This window comes from Mya arenaria, chromosome 4 (assembly GCF_026914265.1).
Source record: "Mya arenaria isolate MELC-2E11 chromosome 4, ASM2691426v1".
Classification (NCBI taxonomy): domain Eukaryota; kingdom Metazoa; phylum Mollusca; class Bivalvia; order Myida; family Myidae; genus Mya; species Mya arenaria.
This window is the reverse complement of record NC_069125.1, coordinates 8,821,132-8,837,139: the sequence shown is the minus strand read 5'-3', so window position 1 is coordinate 8,837,139 and position 16,008 is coordinate 8,821,132. Positions and strand designations below refer to the sequence as shown.

Sequence of the window (16,008 nt, the reverse complement as noted above, 5' to 3'; positions counted from 1 at the left end):
TAAATGTATATCATATATACGCAAATGTGAGCTATTGCAAACAATGGCGAGATCTTAGCTAGAGCACATTTTGAGTAATACTTATATAGTATAGTAATATAATTTTAATGTAATTAAAACAATCATATATTTAATCAAAGCACGGAACTATAAAACATGGTTTATAGGTCCGTGATCAAAGGTATCATTTGCCGTCTTCAAACAAGTATTTGATAGATCAAAATAGGGGTTGAAGGGTCTTTAATATGACAATTAATATAATACAAACTTCAAAATAAGGTTTAAAAAGTCCAAACAGGAAGAGGTCGACAAGTCTTTGAAATAAGGGTTGAAAAGTCTAAGAGATGAAAAATCTTTGCTTTGAGAAAGGGCTGAGAAGTGTTGAGGGTTGACAAGTCCTGTATCGGTACGGAATAGTACGGTTGTTAACTGTTGGTAATTTTTACAAAGAATATTTATAACGAACGCATCAATAACTTCCGGTGTGCATGCGGTCATATTTTTCTGACGAAAGTTTGACATTGACACAATTTCTTCAATTAATTACACAAAACAGAAACTGACAGCTTATTGCATTTATAAAATATTGTATAATTTATTGTTTTAAACAGATAAAATAGCATGTCGCTGTCTAGAATTTTAAATTCAATCGGTGGAGTCGGTTTTGGGTTGATTGTCGCCGGGTCGGTTGCGAATTCTGCATTATATAATGGTAAGTAATGATACTGAAACATGATATATACGACCTTTTGCGCCAGATTGTTGAGACTGATAGCAGGGATAATTTGAGTAAGCAATTATCCGCATAAAAAATCTAAATCTAATCCAAAATACATAATTGTGGGGTATTCTTGCTTTCAGTTTGTGTAGTCAGGGATAATTTGATTAAGCAATTTTCCGCATAAAAATCTAAATCCCATCCGAAATACGTAATTGTGGGGTATTCTTGCTTTCAGTTTGTGTAGTCAATATAAACAGCTGCTTCAGAGACTTTGACGATTTTTTATTTGGCAACTCTATGCGTCCATATCCCACTTGTACTTGTTGTTTTCCTAGCCAAGAATGAGAGATCCCAGCGCTAAGTATATTAAGCGTAAAGATAACGGGCACCTGCTAGATGGTTTCAAAATGGCGATGCTTTATTGGCAGAAGTCGATCTAATTTAAACTAATTATTTGTGTTTCATTAAAAACTTATGTGTAATAAGTAAAAGGTATTGGCTAAAATAATTAAAGTGTTATTTTTATGTTTTTATTTAACAGTGAAGTGTTTAGTATTGTGGAGTTACAATTGAAGAATATATTTAACACTGGTATGAAACAGTCGACTTGTGGCGTTAAGGGAACAAAATGAATATCCAAATGTAAAAGAAAGTTCCCTAAATGCGCATTATGTGGCTAGCAGTTTGTGGTGCTTTCTCGCTTTTGTTCTTTGTCGAAGTTCAGTCCGTAATCAATTATAGGGCGTCGCTGTCAACTATGGTCTTCCTGTGATTTATCATTTTATTTCACTGACATTGTTTCCGCAATTGTTTTCAAGCATTTATGTTACCTTGATAATAGTAATTATGGCTACACTCAGTCATTTACTACATGTAGATTGAATTCCATTGACTATTCCTTTCGTCCATGTGTCCATCTGTTACAACCTTGACTTGGCAATGAGTTATGGTTGATCATATTTAAATTGAACTTCACAGAACTGTACAGCACAAGTAAAGGTGTGTTTGGCGCAACATTTGTGCTCTTATTTCGTCGGTCCATGTACAATATAGACTTCAAAGTACTGGTACTACTGTGTGTTTCAGTAGCTTTTTAAAGCATTATTGGGAATTCCATCACTCTACACAAAAGTAGAGCACCATGTGAAGGTATGTCACCATTAAATTTGTGCTTTTCTTTCAAAAGTCAAGGTCACACTTTGTACACTTCTACAGGTCTTATTCTAACGCCGAATGTGTGCCTCGCATTTTGTACTTTTGCAATTTCAGTTGATGGCGGTCATAGAGCTGTAATATTTGACAGATTCCGTGGTGTACAGGAGCATGTTGTAGGAGAGGGCACACACTTTCTCATCCCCTGGGTTCAGCGACCAATCATATTTGACATCAGAGCAAAGCCCAGAAATATCCCTGTAGCCACAGGAAGCAAGGGTTCGTTCATGCTTTAATATTGCAACGTTAAAATTTGTATTTTTATGTCCATTTCTATTGTATTAAGTTGTACTTAACCCAAAGTAAATAATACGATAATTTTACCGGGTAATCATTATTACATTCAATTAATAATTGACAACAATTGAAAATCTGATATCTTTATTCGCAATCTATATGTACACTTTTGTTGTATTACAGATCTGCAGACCGTGTCGATCACATTGAGAATACTGTTCCGACCCAAGCAGGACAAGTTGCCTTCCATTTATACAAACCTCGGTATCGATTATGATGAAAGAGTCCTGCCTTCAATTACCACTGAAGTCCTAAAGGCTGTCGTGGTAGGTTACATGTATAATATTTATTAATTACTGGTAAAGTGAACTTTATGGTTATAAATGTTGACATTGGGCAGATTGTTTAAAACTTTGTCAAAGGTAATAAGGTGATTTACGACATCTTTGTTAACTTTAAAAAGTGAAATATTCGATTATTTGCTCACATATTTAAATCTGAACCAGCACAGCTGTTTTAAGTTTAGGAAAAAAAGCAGATCACAAGTGTATCTATTAAACTTAACAGTATCGATTTGAAACTAAGCAACAATGCTGTTAATAACGTTAATTTCAATAAAGTTCTGAACAATCAGCCCAATATGTAACAATAAATGGAAGTATATATGATAAAAACAAATACATTTTATGTGGAACAACATTCATAGATAGATTGAGTTAAAAATAGCAACACAATTACATGTATTACGATACTTGCTATAAACAGTTATATCTTTGATATTAAAGTCATTACTGACTGCACAACTATTTTAGGCTATTAACTGAATGTACAACCCTTTGGCTGTCAACTGACTGTACACCTATTTTAGGCTGATAGGTCATGAAATTGTGCACCTACTTAAGGCTGATAGATCATGTAATTGTGCACCTACTTAAGGCTGAAAGATCATGTAATTGTGCACCTACTTAAGGCTGATAGATCATGTAATTGTGCACCTACTTAAGGCTGATAGATCATGTAATTGTGCACCTACTTAAGGCTGATAGGTCATGTAAGTGTGCACCTACTTTAGACTGGTAGGATGTGTAATTGTGCACCTACTTTAGGCTGATAGGTTATGCTATTGTACACATACTTAAGGCTGATAGGTCATGTAATTGTGCACCTACTTTAGGCTCATATGTTATGCTATTGTGCACCTACTTAAGGGTGATAGGTCATGTAATTGTGCACCTGCACCTACTTTAGGCTGAAAGGTAATGTAATTGTACACCTACTTTAGGCCCAGTTTGATGCCGCCGAGATGATCACGCAGAGAGAAGTGGTTTCCAACAAAGTACGAGAGGCCCTGATAACAAGAGCAGAAACATTCAGCATCCTGCTTGATGATATTTCACTGGTAAGAGATACTGGTTTTAGTTATTTAAAGTTAAAACAATGTTATCAGTCAGATGCTACATGTAATGTCTTTACAACAAAATGTCATGCTTATATCAGACTGGTCTTTATTTGATGAATTTTGAATCATGATTTAAGCATCATCTGACACGACTTGGAAGGCATTTTTAGCAGAACTGCCGGCTTCATGGCACCATGTTGCAAATCTGAGAAGTCAGAGTATTCCCTGTTAATTTGTCCGTAAAAGCCAATGGGGTAATTTTATTAGAAGACACAGATATGCATCATTTATATGACTGTGAATTTGGAGGTCAATTTTAGTGTTGAAACAATTACCTTAGACTTTATGAGTGTGATGTACAAAACAATATTTTCATTTATTAGTTTTACGAATTCAATTTTTGTTATCGTTTATTGCAGATTGAAAATGGATTAGTGATTGATAATGAAATCTGTTCATGCATGTACCTTCGATTTTCAATTGTGACTTCATTTTATTATAGCATATTCACATGTATTTTCCATGCCAAAGCATGTGTGTGCCAAGTAATTTTACAAGCCATTTTTTACCCTTTTGCCTTCCCCAGACCGACCTTAAACTACAACGTAGGCTTGGCTTAGGTTGTAGAATCTAGGGAAGTGGTAATTATACCTTGAGACTTCAGTATTCATTTAATAGCTATGCTAACAACATGTCAGATTTTCATTATGAAATAATGTTTTTATTATCTACCTTCCCCTCCTAGACCCACCTCACATTCGGCGCAGAGTTCACACAGGCTGTAGAGGCCAAGCAGGTGGCACAACAGGAGGCAGAAAGGGCAAGATACCTCGTAGAAAAGGTACACATGTGATGCTATATCAATAAACATATTCCATCATCATTTATAAATATTTTATAGTCATTGCACTTGCTTTCTGGGCCTACTAAAATTCTGGATTTGTAAAGCAGGGCTTGATCATTTCTTTTATGTAAATCACTAGTATATGACTTCAGGAGTCTAATTTCAATGATTGCATACCAACTAAGGTATTATATTATAACTGAAATACTTGAGGGCTATTCCGCCTAAACAAAGCATACGTTGTGTGCTATTTAAGCCTAAACAGGGCTTAAGTTGCGTGCTATTTAAGTTTAAACAGGGCTTAAGTTGTGTGATATTTAAGTCTAAAAAGGGCTTAAGTTGTGTGCTATTTAAGTCTACTTAAGTTATGTGGTATTTAAGGGCTAAACAGGGCTCAAGTTGTGTGCTTTTTAAGCCTAAATAGGGCTTTAGTAGTGTTGTATTGTCATGCTACAGCTGTCATTAGGTTATGTATGCTTGCACTGTGGAAGCTCTTTTTGAACAGTAAAGGTTTCGTCTGCTTGTTTGCTTTGTGGCTTTTGCAGCTATTAAATTACATCACAAAAGTAGAATTATTGCCATTTACATGTATAAAAACTTTCAAAAGATATTTTTCACAATAGCAATTTGAATATCTATCCTCAGGAAGAACAAGTAAAGAATGCGTCCATCATCCGAGCGGAAGGTGAAAGTGAGGCTGCCCTCATGGTTGCCAAGGCAATAGGCGAGGCTGGAGAAGGCCTTGTGGAGCTACGTAAGATTGAGGCCGCGGAAGAAATAGCAGCTAACCTGGCAGTATCAAGAAACGTGGTGTATTTGCCTCCTGGACAACAGGCATTACTGGCATTGCCACAGTGATATGAGACAAAATCATCTGTGGAAAACATTGAGTCATGATTACAGATACATGAACAAATCAATGAAGTTTTGAGCATTGATGTTGTGTTTGGATATGAAGTGTATTTTCATATTAAGTTAGATCAATGTTTTGACTCACCATAAAGGAAAAATCCTCATACGGTTGAATATTTTACCAATTGAATCATGATGATCCCAAATTATCTGTGTGTTCACAATTCACGATTGCTATTTGTTCATTCAAGTAATAGTGGCGCTGCTATAATACAGAATATTCAATAAATATTTCAGCAGGAACAATATATGTCAGATTTTATTTGAAATGTTAATGACCTAAATTTCGATTTGTTTAAAACATTTTTAGAATGTTTTGTGTATTTCAGGTTTTGTACAAGAAAAATAATAAATGCTGTATCAAAAAGACTGTTAAATCATATCTTATTTTGTTATACTGAAATTTATTTAGAGAAAAAAAGCATTTACCCTTTTATCATACAACTCTTATGAGTTAGGGTTTGAAGCTCAGCTCAGCTTTTCAACAATTTTTAAAGGTCAGAAGGTGACTCGGGGCTGTTCCAGTTAAACGTTTAACCCCCTGGGGGAAAGGCAATTATTTAAATAGTATATGGGTGGATACATCTTTTTTTGCCAATTTGGCAATTAAGCGTGTATAATTTCTGAAGAAAAAACAACAATGTAGTGTTGGTGCCAGTGTTGACGGCGACATGGAACCTTGATATCCAAATGAAACTTGGTCTACATGTTGCCAGGGATAATACATGTATGCGGGAAGCAATGTCCACAAGCCTGGCTTTAATATTTGTCGAGTTCTTCCCATTGTTTAACTAAAGAAAAAAAGATTGGTATTAGCTCCACTGTGCTCTTGTAAACATTCGTTTCAAGAAGTTCATGATAAACCTACTTTGCTTTAACTCTGCTTGCCATAGCATACCAAATGGGTGCACTGTTCACATTTTATCCCTTGCTAAATCCATGTACTTGGGCAGGGTTTGAAGCATAAGGCTTTTAGCGCAGATTTTAAAGTTCGTCAGACTAATTTGCGTGGGAGTCCCTCAGACTCTTAGGAGACCATCCGACTCTTAGTTGCGTGGGAGTCCCTCAGACTTTTAGTTGCGTGGGAGTCCCTCAGACTCTTAGGAGACCATCCGACTCTTAGCCGGGGAAATGGGCCGTGTTTTTACCTTTCAGGTGTCCCCGCAGTGCCGGATGAATTCGGTGGTTTTGTCTTTGCGCCAAAAAAGGCCGGGAATGGACCTAGTCCCTGGGGTGCAGGGGCATTTGGCGGGGATTTTACCAGCAGTTTGTCCCCGCAAGACGGGGATCTTACCCGGGCTTGGCTGGACCGAAAGTCAAAGTCCCCGCTATTCCCCAGACCTGGTGGGGCCGTGGTTACAATTGACTGGTGCACAAGTAACACTGCGTTGAGTTTGGGGTTAAGCATATTTACTACAAGTTTGCAAAGAAACACGTGGAAATATTTCATTTTATTGAGACAGTAAAATGTCAAACATCTGCCAGATATGCCGTGTCATGTAACACTTTATTGCAACGGCAAGCTATAACAAAGTCCTCGAATAATGTAAGAAAATGATCTATTTTGCTAGAAAATATACAATCTACGGAGTAGTTAATGTATTGCGTTTAGACTATTGCGCTATTACAGAAAAATAACGTAAACAAATTATGACTCTTAACTAACTGAACTGGTACAGTCACAAGTTCACTGGCGTGTTGCGTGGGTCTATTCCATCTTTCCGGATTTTTAACGAAAAATCCACGACGTCATAACCTTGCGTCAGTCTGCTTAGTGAGATGACGTCAACGTTGACATCACAATATCGTGCTATAGTTTCTTCCGTGATGCCGCCACTCGCTTCTATGATGAGCTTTGGATATTCTTTCTTCAACTTTGCAGCAGCGTCCACAAGGGCCTGAAAAATTGGAATGTTTATATTGCAGCAGACCGAATTCCGAAACAATAATTTCGGAGTATCATATACCGTGTTAACGTCACAATAGTTTGATTGGAATTAACTCCTGCTTTGGTGTCACATAAAACAACCTGAAAACAATTTAGTGACATTTAATCTAAAACATTTATTTTTCCGTCAGTTTCATCAAAGGGTCCACTCTTACCAACGACCTAGCATGAAATAACTATAAATTATTACAGTTGAACAATTGTCAGAAAATCTCGAAAATCACTAAATTTTGAACAGGTCATATGAAACCAAAGAAGGCGTTCATTCACATCTAACTGTGTGTAACGTGCGACGTCAAACAAGGCCAACAGAGCCCTTCAGAGAAAAGCATGCTGGACCCTGAAGGGGTCCGCTGGTCTTTATATACAGTAAATTATCAATCCACACAGAGCCCGGGCTTTGCTAATTTGCATATTACCAACCAAGTAAACATACGTACTATGAACGTACTTCCGTCTATAACGGAATGTTATACTATGAACGTACATCCGCCACCTATAGCGGACCGTTACACTATGAACGCACATCCGCCGCCTACAGCGGACCGTTGCACTATGAACGCACATCCGCCGCCTACAGCGGACCGTTACACTATGAACGCACATCCGCCGCCTACAGCGGACCGTTGCACTATGAACGCACATCCGCCGCCTACAGCGGACCGTTGCACTATGAACGCACATCCGCCGCCTACAGCGGACCGTTGCACTATGAACGCACATCCGCCGCCTACAGCGGACCGTTGCACTATGAACGCACATCCGCCGCCTACAGCGGACCGTTGCACTATGAACGCACATCCGCCGCCTACAGCGGACCGTTGCACTATGAACGCACATCCGCCGCCTACAGCGGACCGTTGCACTATGAACGCACATCCGCCGCCTACAGCGGACCGTTGCACTATGAACGCACATCCGCCGCCTACAGCGGACCGTTGCACTATGAACGCACATCCGCCGCCTACAGCGGACCGTTGCACTATGAACGCACATCCGCCGCCTACAGCGGACCGTTACACTATGAACGCACATCCGCCGCCTACAGCGGACCGTTACACTATGAACGCACATCCGCCGCCTACAGCGGACCGTCACATGTGGTTAGCGTGACATTAAAATACATACATGTAAACTTCTGTGTCCATGCTATCATACAAAGACTGCTTGAAAACCCCAACTATCTTAAATATGATTCAGATACAAACCAACATTCATTCAGAATACTATATAAAGTCTTATTCCAGATATTTTGCGTACTTGCTATAGATACGTACCGTCCTATGAGGGTACCCGTGCTTTTAAAAAATGAGAGAGAGGCTACCTGTGATATAAAAAAATCAATAGTACGGTGTTTTTATGAATTTTACACATATTTTAGACATTTAATTGCCATTTGTATGAATATTATATATAAATGAATACATGTAATATGTATGGGGTGTACATAATCAAACCAGTGGTCCATTTAAGCCCGCAGAACATGCAGAGGCGGTGGGCGAGGCAAGACATATCGATATTGTGTAGCTTATTGTGGAGTTGCAGTAATTGAAAAATGGGCACATTACTAAAAAAGACATAGCTATAACATTCTAGTGTTCCGTGGTATACTTCTTTTGCACATGACACACCTCCTTTCATCAGTTGAATGATCATTAACTGGCTTGTTGTCTATCGCCGATTTGTTTTCAGCAGAGAATGACCGGGGCATGTGCAAAAAGGGTACCGTTTCAGTAGATTTCGCAAAGAGGGTACCGATATGGATACGCACCGTGAGACTGTTCGTAATCATTGGCCAAGGGCTTGGCTCAAGGTTGCTGTAACTCTATTTTAATATAAAAGGATGTCACCCGTTAAGCCCTCGATACACAAGAACAATCAAGTCACGCTTTTGTTAAGGCCTTTTTCGTCTTTACGAACTTCTTTACGAACCTGTGGCGTGAAGTTGTCGAGCATTATGACGTCACTTCCGGCGCTTGCCGCCTCTCGCGCATCCTCGAGGCTGCGACACTCCACCTCTATCTTGAGGGAGAATCCACCGACAACTCGGGCGTCTTTTACGGCCTGTAATACAAAAACATTATATATTTTAAAATTAACTTACTAATTTTTAATAGTTAGAAAATATTGTGTAAAGTTTCAATGCTTAAAAGGTCGGCAGGAGGGAAGCAAGCGAGCCCTTCTTAGTCATTCAGATTTTAAACAATATCTTCTGGCTTACTTATATATTCTGACGTATTTTCTGCAAGCAGGGAACCAAGCTTATTACAGCATGTCTGTTATTCGTAAGATTGCAAAGCGTAACAAACATGACTCAGCAGTGATCGTGTCCTTTTAGAGGTCAAAATAGAGGGCTAGGGCCTGGTGGTACTTGATCCCACGATATCTTCAGATTGCAATCGACGGCGAGATGCAGCTTGAAAGAGACGGCGAAGAGCAGCTTGAACGAGAGGGTGAGAGACAGCTTGTAAGAGAGGGCGAGAGGCATCTTGGAAGAGACGGCGAGAGGCAGCATGGAAGCGAGGGCGAGAGGCAGCTTGGAAGAGACAGCGAGAGGCAGCTTGGAAGCGAGGGCGAGAGGCAGCTTGGAAGAGAGGGTGGGAGGCAACTGGTAAGAGAGGGCGAAGGCAGCTTGGAAAACAGGGCGAGAGGCAGCTTGGAAAAGACGGCGAAAGCAGTTTGGAAGAGAGGGCGAGAGACAGCTTGGAAGAGAGGGCGGGAGGCAGCTTGGAAGAGAGGGCGAGAGGCAGCTTGGAAGAGAGGGCGGGAGGCAGCTTGGAAGAGAGGGCGAGAGGCAGCTTGGAAGAGAGGGCGGGAGGCAGCTTGGAAGAGAGGGCGGGAGGCAACTTGGAAGAAAGGACGGAAGGCAGGTTGGAAGAGAGGGCGGGAAGCAACTTGGAATAGAGAGCGGTAGGCAGCTTGGAAGAGAGGGCGAGAGACAGCTTGGAAGAGTGGGCGAGAGGCAGCTTGGAAGAGAGGGCGGGAGGCAACTTGGAAGAAAGGGCAGGAGCAGCTTGGAAGAGAGGGCGAGAGGAAGCCTGGAAGAGAGGGCGAGAGGCAACATGGAAGAGAGGGCGAGAGGCAGCTTGGAGGGCGAGAGGCAGCTTGGAAGAGAGGGCGAGAGGCAGCTTGGAGGGCGAGAGACAGCTTGTTAGAGAGGGCGAGAGGCAGCTGGTAAGAGAGGGCGAGAGGCAGCTTGGAAGAGAGGGTGAGAGGCAGCTTGGAAGAGAGGGCGAGAGGCAGCTTGGATGAGAGGGCGGGAGGCAACTAGGAAGAGGGGCTGCTTGTAAGAGAGGGCGAGAGGCAGCTTGGAAGAGAGGGCGAGAGGCAACATGGAAGAGAGGGCGAGAGGCAGCTTGGAGGGCGAGAGCCAGCTTGGAAGAGAGGGCGAGAGGCAGCTTGGAGGGCGAGAGACAGCTTGTTAGAGAGGGCGAGAGGCAGCTTGAAAGAGAGGGCGAGAGGCAGCTTGGAAGAGAGGGTGGGAGGCAGCTAGGAAGAGAGGCTGCTTGTAAGAGAGGGCGAGAGGCAGCTAGTAAGAGAGGACGAAAGGCAGCTTGGAAGAGAGGGCGAGAGGCAGCTTGGAAGAGAGGGCGAGAGGTAGCTTAGAAGAGAGGGCGGGAGTCAGCTTGGAAGAGAGGGCGGAGGCGAGAGGCAGCTTGTAAGAGAGGGCGAGAGATGGCGAAAGGCAGCTTGTAAGGGAGGGCGAGAGGCAGCTTTGAAGAGAGGGCGAGAGGCAGCTTGGAAGAGAGGGCGAGAGGCAGCTTGGAAGAGAGGGCGGGAGGCAGCTTGGAAGAGAGGGCGGGATGCAGCTTGGAAGAGAGGGCGGGAGGCAGCTTGGAAGAGAGGGCGAGAGGCAGCATGGAAGAGAGGGTGAGAGGCAGCTTGTAAGAGAGAGCGAGAGGCATCTTGATTGAGAGGGTTGGAGGCAGCCTGGAAGAGAGGGCGGGAGGCAGCTTGTAAGAGAGGGCTAGAGGCAGCTTGGAAGAGAGGGCGAGAGGCAGCTTTGAAGAGAGGGTGAGAGGCAGCTTGGAAGAGAGGGCGAGAGGCAGCTTGTAAGTGAGGGCGAGAGGCAGCCTGTAAGAGAGGGCGAGAGGCAGCTTGGAAGAGAGGGCCAGAGGCAGCTCGGAAGAGAAGGCAGTAGGCAGCTTGTATGAGAAGGCGATAAATAGCTAGAGGCAGCTTGTATGAGAGGGCGGGAGGCAGCTTGGAAGAGAGGGCGAGAGGCAGCTTGGAAGAGAGGGTGGGAGGCAACTTGAAATAGAGGGCGAGAGGCAGCATGTAAGATAGGGCGAGAGGCAGCTTGTAAGAGAGGGCGAGAGGCAGCTTGTAAGAGAGGGCGGGAGGCAACTTGGAAGAGATGTCGAGAGGCAGCCAGGAAGAGAGGGCGAGAGGCAGCTTGATAGAGAGGCAGCTTGGAAGAGAGGCAGCTTGAAAGAGAGGGCGAGAGGCAGCTTGGAATAGAGGACGAGCGGCAGCTTGAAAGAGAGGGCGAAAGGTAGCTTGGAACAGAGGGCAATACGCAACTTGAAAGAGAGTGCGAGAGGCTGCATGGAAGAGAGTTCGCAAGAATCATCTTGGTAGAGAGGGCGAGCTGCAGCTTGGAAGGCGAGTAGCAGCTTGGAAGAGAGGGCGAGAGGCAGCTTGGAAGAGAGGCAGCTTAGAAGAGAGGGCGAATGGCAACTTGGAAGAGAGGGCGAGAGGCAACTTGCAAGAGACGACGAGAGGCAGCTTGGAAGAGAGAGCAAGACGCTTCTTAGAATAGAGAGCGAGAAGCAGCTTGGAAGAGGGGGCGAGAGGCAGCTTAGAAGAGAGGGGGGGCAGCTTGGAAGAGAGGACGGGAGAGGGCGAGAGGCAGCTAGTAAGAGAGGGCGAGAGGCAGCTTGGAAAAGAGGGCGAGAGGCAGCTTTGAAGAGGTGGCGAAATGGGGCGAGAGGTAGTATGGAAGGGACGGCTAAAGGAGATGAGAGTCAGCTTTGAAGAGACGGCGAGAGGGGCGAGAGGCAGCTTTGAGGAGACAGCGAGAGAGGGTGAGAAGCAGCTTGGAAGAGAGGGCGAAAGGCAGCTCGGAAGAGAGGGCGAATGGCAACTTGGAAAAGAGTTCGAGAGGCAGCTTGCAAGAGACGACGAGAGGCAGCTTGGAAGAGAGAGCAATACGCTTCTTAGAATAGAGGGCGAGAAGCAGCTTGGAAGAGGGGGCGAGAGGCAGCTTAGAAGAGGGTGGGGGTAGCTTGGAAGAGAGGCAGCTAGTAAAAGAGGGCGGGAGGCAGCTTGGAAGAGAGGGCGAGAGGCAGCTTTGAAGAGAGGGCGAAATGAGGCGAGAGGTAGTATGGAAGGGACGGCTAAAGGAGATGAGAGTCAGCTTTGAAGAGACGGCGAGAGGGGGCGAGAGGCAGCTTTGAGGAGACGGCCAGAGAGGGTGAGAGGCAGCTTGGAAGAGAGGGCGAGAGGCAGCTCGGAAGAGAGGCAGCACCTACTTCCAAGTCTTACACTTTGACAGATATGAAATATGCACAAAGAAATATGTGTCATTGTTTGAGGAAATGACTAGACGGGAGGCAAACATGTGTTTGTGTGTGTATTTGTATCCTCTTTATTTGAGATAAGTTTAATATTCAAATGCTCACTCAGGTTTTGTTAAAACCTAAACGTTTTATAAATTATAAAATGAAAATACCGTTTAAAATTTATAATACTCGTTAAGTCGCATAAATTCGCATTAAGTTTTCAGATAAAAGGTCGAATAATTATGGAAGTTGTTAAATGGCTAATTTATTCAATATTCAATTTTTCTGATTAAAATTTAAACGGATAGTTTCCAATACATTAAATCAAATGGCACACAAATTGTTTATGGCAATGCATGAATGTAAGATGCAGCAAAATATATATGGAATATTGATCACGGTTGCGGAGATCAAGACGAACGTTTGTTGTATAATATATATTTGTTGTAGAGTACGACAGATAAACTTGAACTTACAAATACGATTGATTGTGTACGCATTTATTAAACTAGACTGTTTGAATGTGTCTAGCTGAATCCGTGCTTTTTAATTCCAATGTTTGAAGCCGATTAAGGCCATACCAAATTAAGTCTATGTGAAGGAATCCCGACCCACAAGTAATCTCTGATAGCTCAGCTGCAGTAAAAAAATTCATGCTAAATGTTGATGCTTGGTGACCCAATACAAATGTTGATATCAATTGAATGGTGTATACTGATATATTGCTGATCACAATTATATAAGACCAATAACTGAAAGAACCTCATATTTATTTATTTTCAAAAATTGTAATTTGTTTTGTTTTTATTTCAACTGAAATCTAGCCGGTTGGTGATATATATTTTACAAGCTTTGAAGGCTAAAACGACTTGTATGTTATATTATTTACAGTCGAACCCCGTTGGCTCGAACTCGCTTGGCTCGAATTCCTCGTTGGCTCGAACTGAATATAAAGGTCCGGTTTCTTTTTACTGAAGTAAAGTTTTCCCGCTTGGCTCGAATTTTTCGAGGCTCGAGGTATTTCGCCGGTCCATGGGAGTTAGAGCCAAAGGGGTTCGACTGTACATGCACATGTTACATTTTCTTTGTATCCACACGAAACGCTTTCAAGTGATACCAAATAATATGGGGTCACCAGGGGCCCGTTTCCACAATGATCTTAGTCGATTTTAGTGTTATATTTTGGTTATTTTGCCATATATTTATGAAAATCAACAGTGGCCAGTATTTAAAGTGCACACAAAGCTATTGAAGTGAAAAGAAAAAAACAACAACAATCCACTTTTTGCAATTTATGACTTTTTTACAGATTTAAAATTATTAACGTTAAAATTAAAATCCTCTAGAACTACCAGTCACGTGATGAATACTCAAAGGCGCCGCCTGGACTTAGGTAATGGTTAAAAGTGGAGTGGAGTGAAATGTGAAAGAAATGGCAGGTGCACAACAGCCCATGCGGACCAGAGTACCTATGAAGTTCCAGGCATGTATGTGAAAAACTTTTGGTGCTACATACAGCACAAAATAATTGCTGTGAAGACACAGATGTAATGTTAGCAGTTCAGCTGTATCTTCACAATAATAATTTTGTGATATGACTGGACGCGGGATACACGTGCCGCGACGCGACGAACGCAGGCCTAAATTTTTAGCCTCCTTAAATGTTGAAAAGTAAGTAATAACCATTTAAAGAATGACCTTAAAACGGTAAGTAGCTAGAAGGGTATTATTTTGACGCCTGCCAGTCTGAAGCGTTGTCTCAATGAAGTCGAACTATGAATGCATGTACATGGACTCCAGAGATAAGACATTTCACTGTTTATCAAGGGATCGCAAGTTCGACCCCTAACAATCTTATCGGAGCACTCGCCGAATGGGGAAGGCCCGAGTGCGAGTATAATTAAGCTTACACACCCACCCATTACTATTAGTGGCATATGGGGTTCAAAATTACTAATTTGGCGATTATCCCACAAAACGGTGGGAATACCCCCCCCCCCCATGTCATCAAAAATATGTTTCAGTCACACTAGGGGATGTGACGGGGTCAAGCCATAATGCAGCCACTATAGGGCGCGGGCAGACCTTTATAAACTCAACAACGACAACCCATTACTATTATTGTTTAAGCTTATTTATACTCGCACTCGGAAATGTGTACCTGAAGGACATTTGAATTTGGTATATTTTTGTTTGATTCTTTAAGTCGAATTCTAAAAAAAAATATTCTGACTCGAATGTGTTTGTAATAATAATTTTATGACGAAAACGTTCTCTGTACTGATATTATATAGTGACAAATTGTTTGTCCGAATTCGTTGTTTGCCAGTTTATAGTTTTTCTGTGATACAAAGAGTCTATCCTAACATATTATATCGCTTGCGAAAGAATAAGAGCTCTTCAACTAGATACCATAGTTAGCAGAAATTACGGTAGCTCAATCATCAGCTGTTAAGTGATTAACTCTAACAAAGTGACTTATAATCTTTAAACAAATATCAGATAAAATTCTTCCAAAATCCATACCTGGGTAATGCTACCGGCTGTCCATATGTGGTTATCTTTTAGCATTATCATAGAAGACAGATCGTATCGATGCGTAGAGACACCGCCCACCAGCAAGGAATACTTTTCAACCATTCTAAAACCGGGGGTGGTCTTTCTCGTTCCTGCAACTTCTCCATGCCAACCAAGATCTTCCACAGTAGTCCGAATTCTTTTGGCTGCAGATGCGATTCCACTAGCACGTGTAATGATGTTAAGCGCCACCCTTTCCCCGAGCAGAATTTGCCTAACCTTTCCCGATACGGTTGCAACTGCGTTCACTGGTGTAAGGAAAGTACCTTCAGGAATATTCCAAGTTACAGTGCAATCGAGCTCTTTAAATATAGCATCAAAGAAAGGTTTGCCCGCAAGAACACCTTCAGATTTCAAGAGCAACACAGCGGTCTCCTCTTTTTCACCCACAACAAATCCCCCATAGTCAAAATTCGGGGCGTCTTCTTTTAACCATTCCCTGGCTAAATGACGAATTGTCAAAGGATGCAAAACGTGTGAAATGTCAGGATTATGAATCCCTTTGAGAATGTCGTTATCTGATTTAGTTGTCATGTTTGCAGACACCACGTTGGTACCATCCACTTTGACATATCAACTGTCAAAACAATGTACATGTATGTTGATCAACAATGTAATTTTGTAGGACGAAAGCTTTATTTGAATTATATATTG

The 16,008-nt window shown here is 42.2% G+C and overlaps 2 protein-coding genes across 2 annotated transcripts; one reads left to right on the top strand and one right to left on the bottom strand.

Moving 5' to 3' along the window:
• Positions 1–461: 461 nt before the first annotated feature.
• Positions 462–5,692, top strand: LOC128229970 (prohibitin 1-like). Its single transcript, XM_052941910.1, has 6 exons — positions 462–712; positions 1,991–2,152; positions 2,354–2,496; positions 3,453–3,569; positions 4,315–4,410; positions 5,059–5,692. The coding sequence occupies exons 1-6, from the start codon at positions 622–624 to the stop codon at positions 5,269–5,271; spliced, it is 822 nt and encodes a 273-aa protein (XP_052797870.1). The 5' UTR covers positions 462–621; the 3' UTR covers positions 5,272–5,692.
• Positions 5,693–6,764: 1,072 nt separating this feature from the next.
• LOC128231638 (nicotinate-nucleotide pyrophosphorylase [carboxylating]-like) lies at positions 6,765–15,956 on the bottom strand. The gene is made up of 3 exons (XM_052944674.1): positions 15,304–15,956; positions 9,206–9,337; positions 6,765–7,223 (listed from the first exon to the last, which is right to left on the bottom strand). The coding sequence occupies exons 1-3, from the start codon at positions 15,886–15,888 to the stop codon at positions 7,005–7,007; spliced, it is 936 nt and encodes a 311-aa protein (XP_052800634.1). The 5' UTR covers positions 15,889–15,956; the 3' UTR covers positions 6,765–7,004.
• Positions 15,957–16,008: the final 52 nt, after the last annotated feature.

Excerpts from the sequence above, each read along its gene's own strand:
- LOC128229970 (XM_052941910.1), top strand. The coding sequence starts at position 622 with ATGTCGCTGTCTAGAATTTTAAATTCAATCGGTGGAGTCGGTTTTGGG. Across the intron at positions 2,153-2,353 it reads TGTAGCCACAGGAAGCAAGG|ATCTGCAGACCGTGTCGATC; the intron begins GTTCGTTCATGC and ends GTTGTATTACAG. Across the intron at positions 3,570-4,314 it reads TGCTTGATGATATTTCACTG|ACCCACCTCACATTCGGCGC; the intron begins GTAAGAGATACT and ends TTCCCCTCCTAG.
- LOC128231638 (XM_052944674.1), bottom strand. The coding sequence starts at position 15,888 with ATGACAACTAAATCAGATAACGACATTCTCAAAGGGATTCATAATCCT. Across the intron at positions 9,338-15,303 it reads CAGCCGGTAGCATTACCCAG|GCCGTAAAAGACGCCCGAGT; the intron begins GTATGGATTTTG and ends TTTGTATTACAG. Across the intron at positions 7,224-9,205 it reads TCGACAACTTCACGCCACAG|GCCCTTGTGGACGCTGCTGC; the intron begins GTTCGTAAAGAA and ends CCAATTTTTCAG.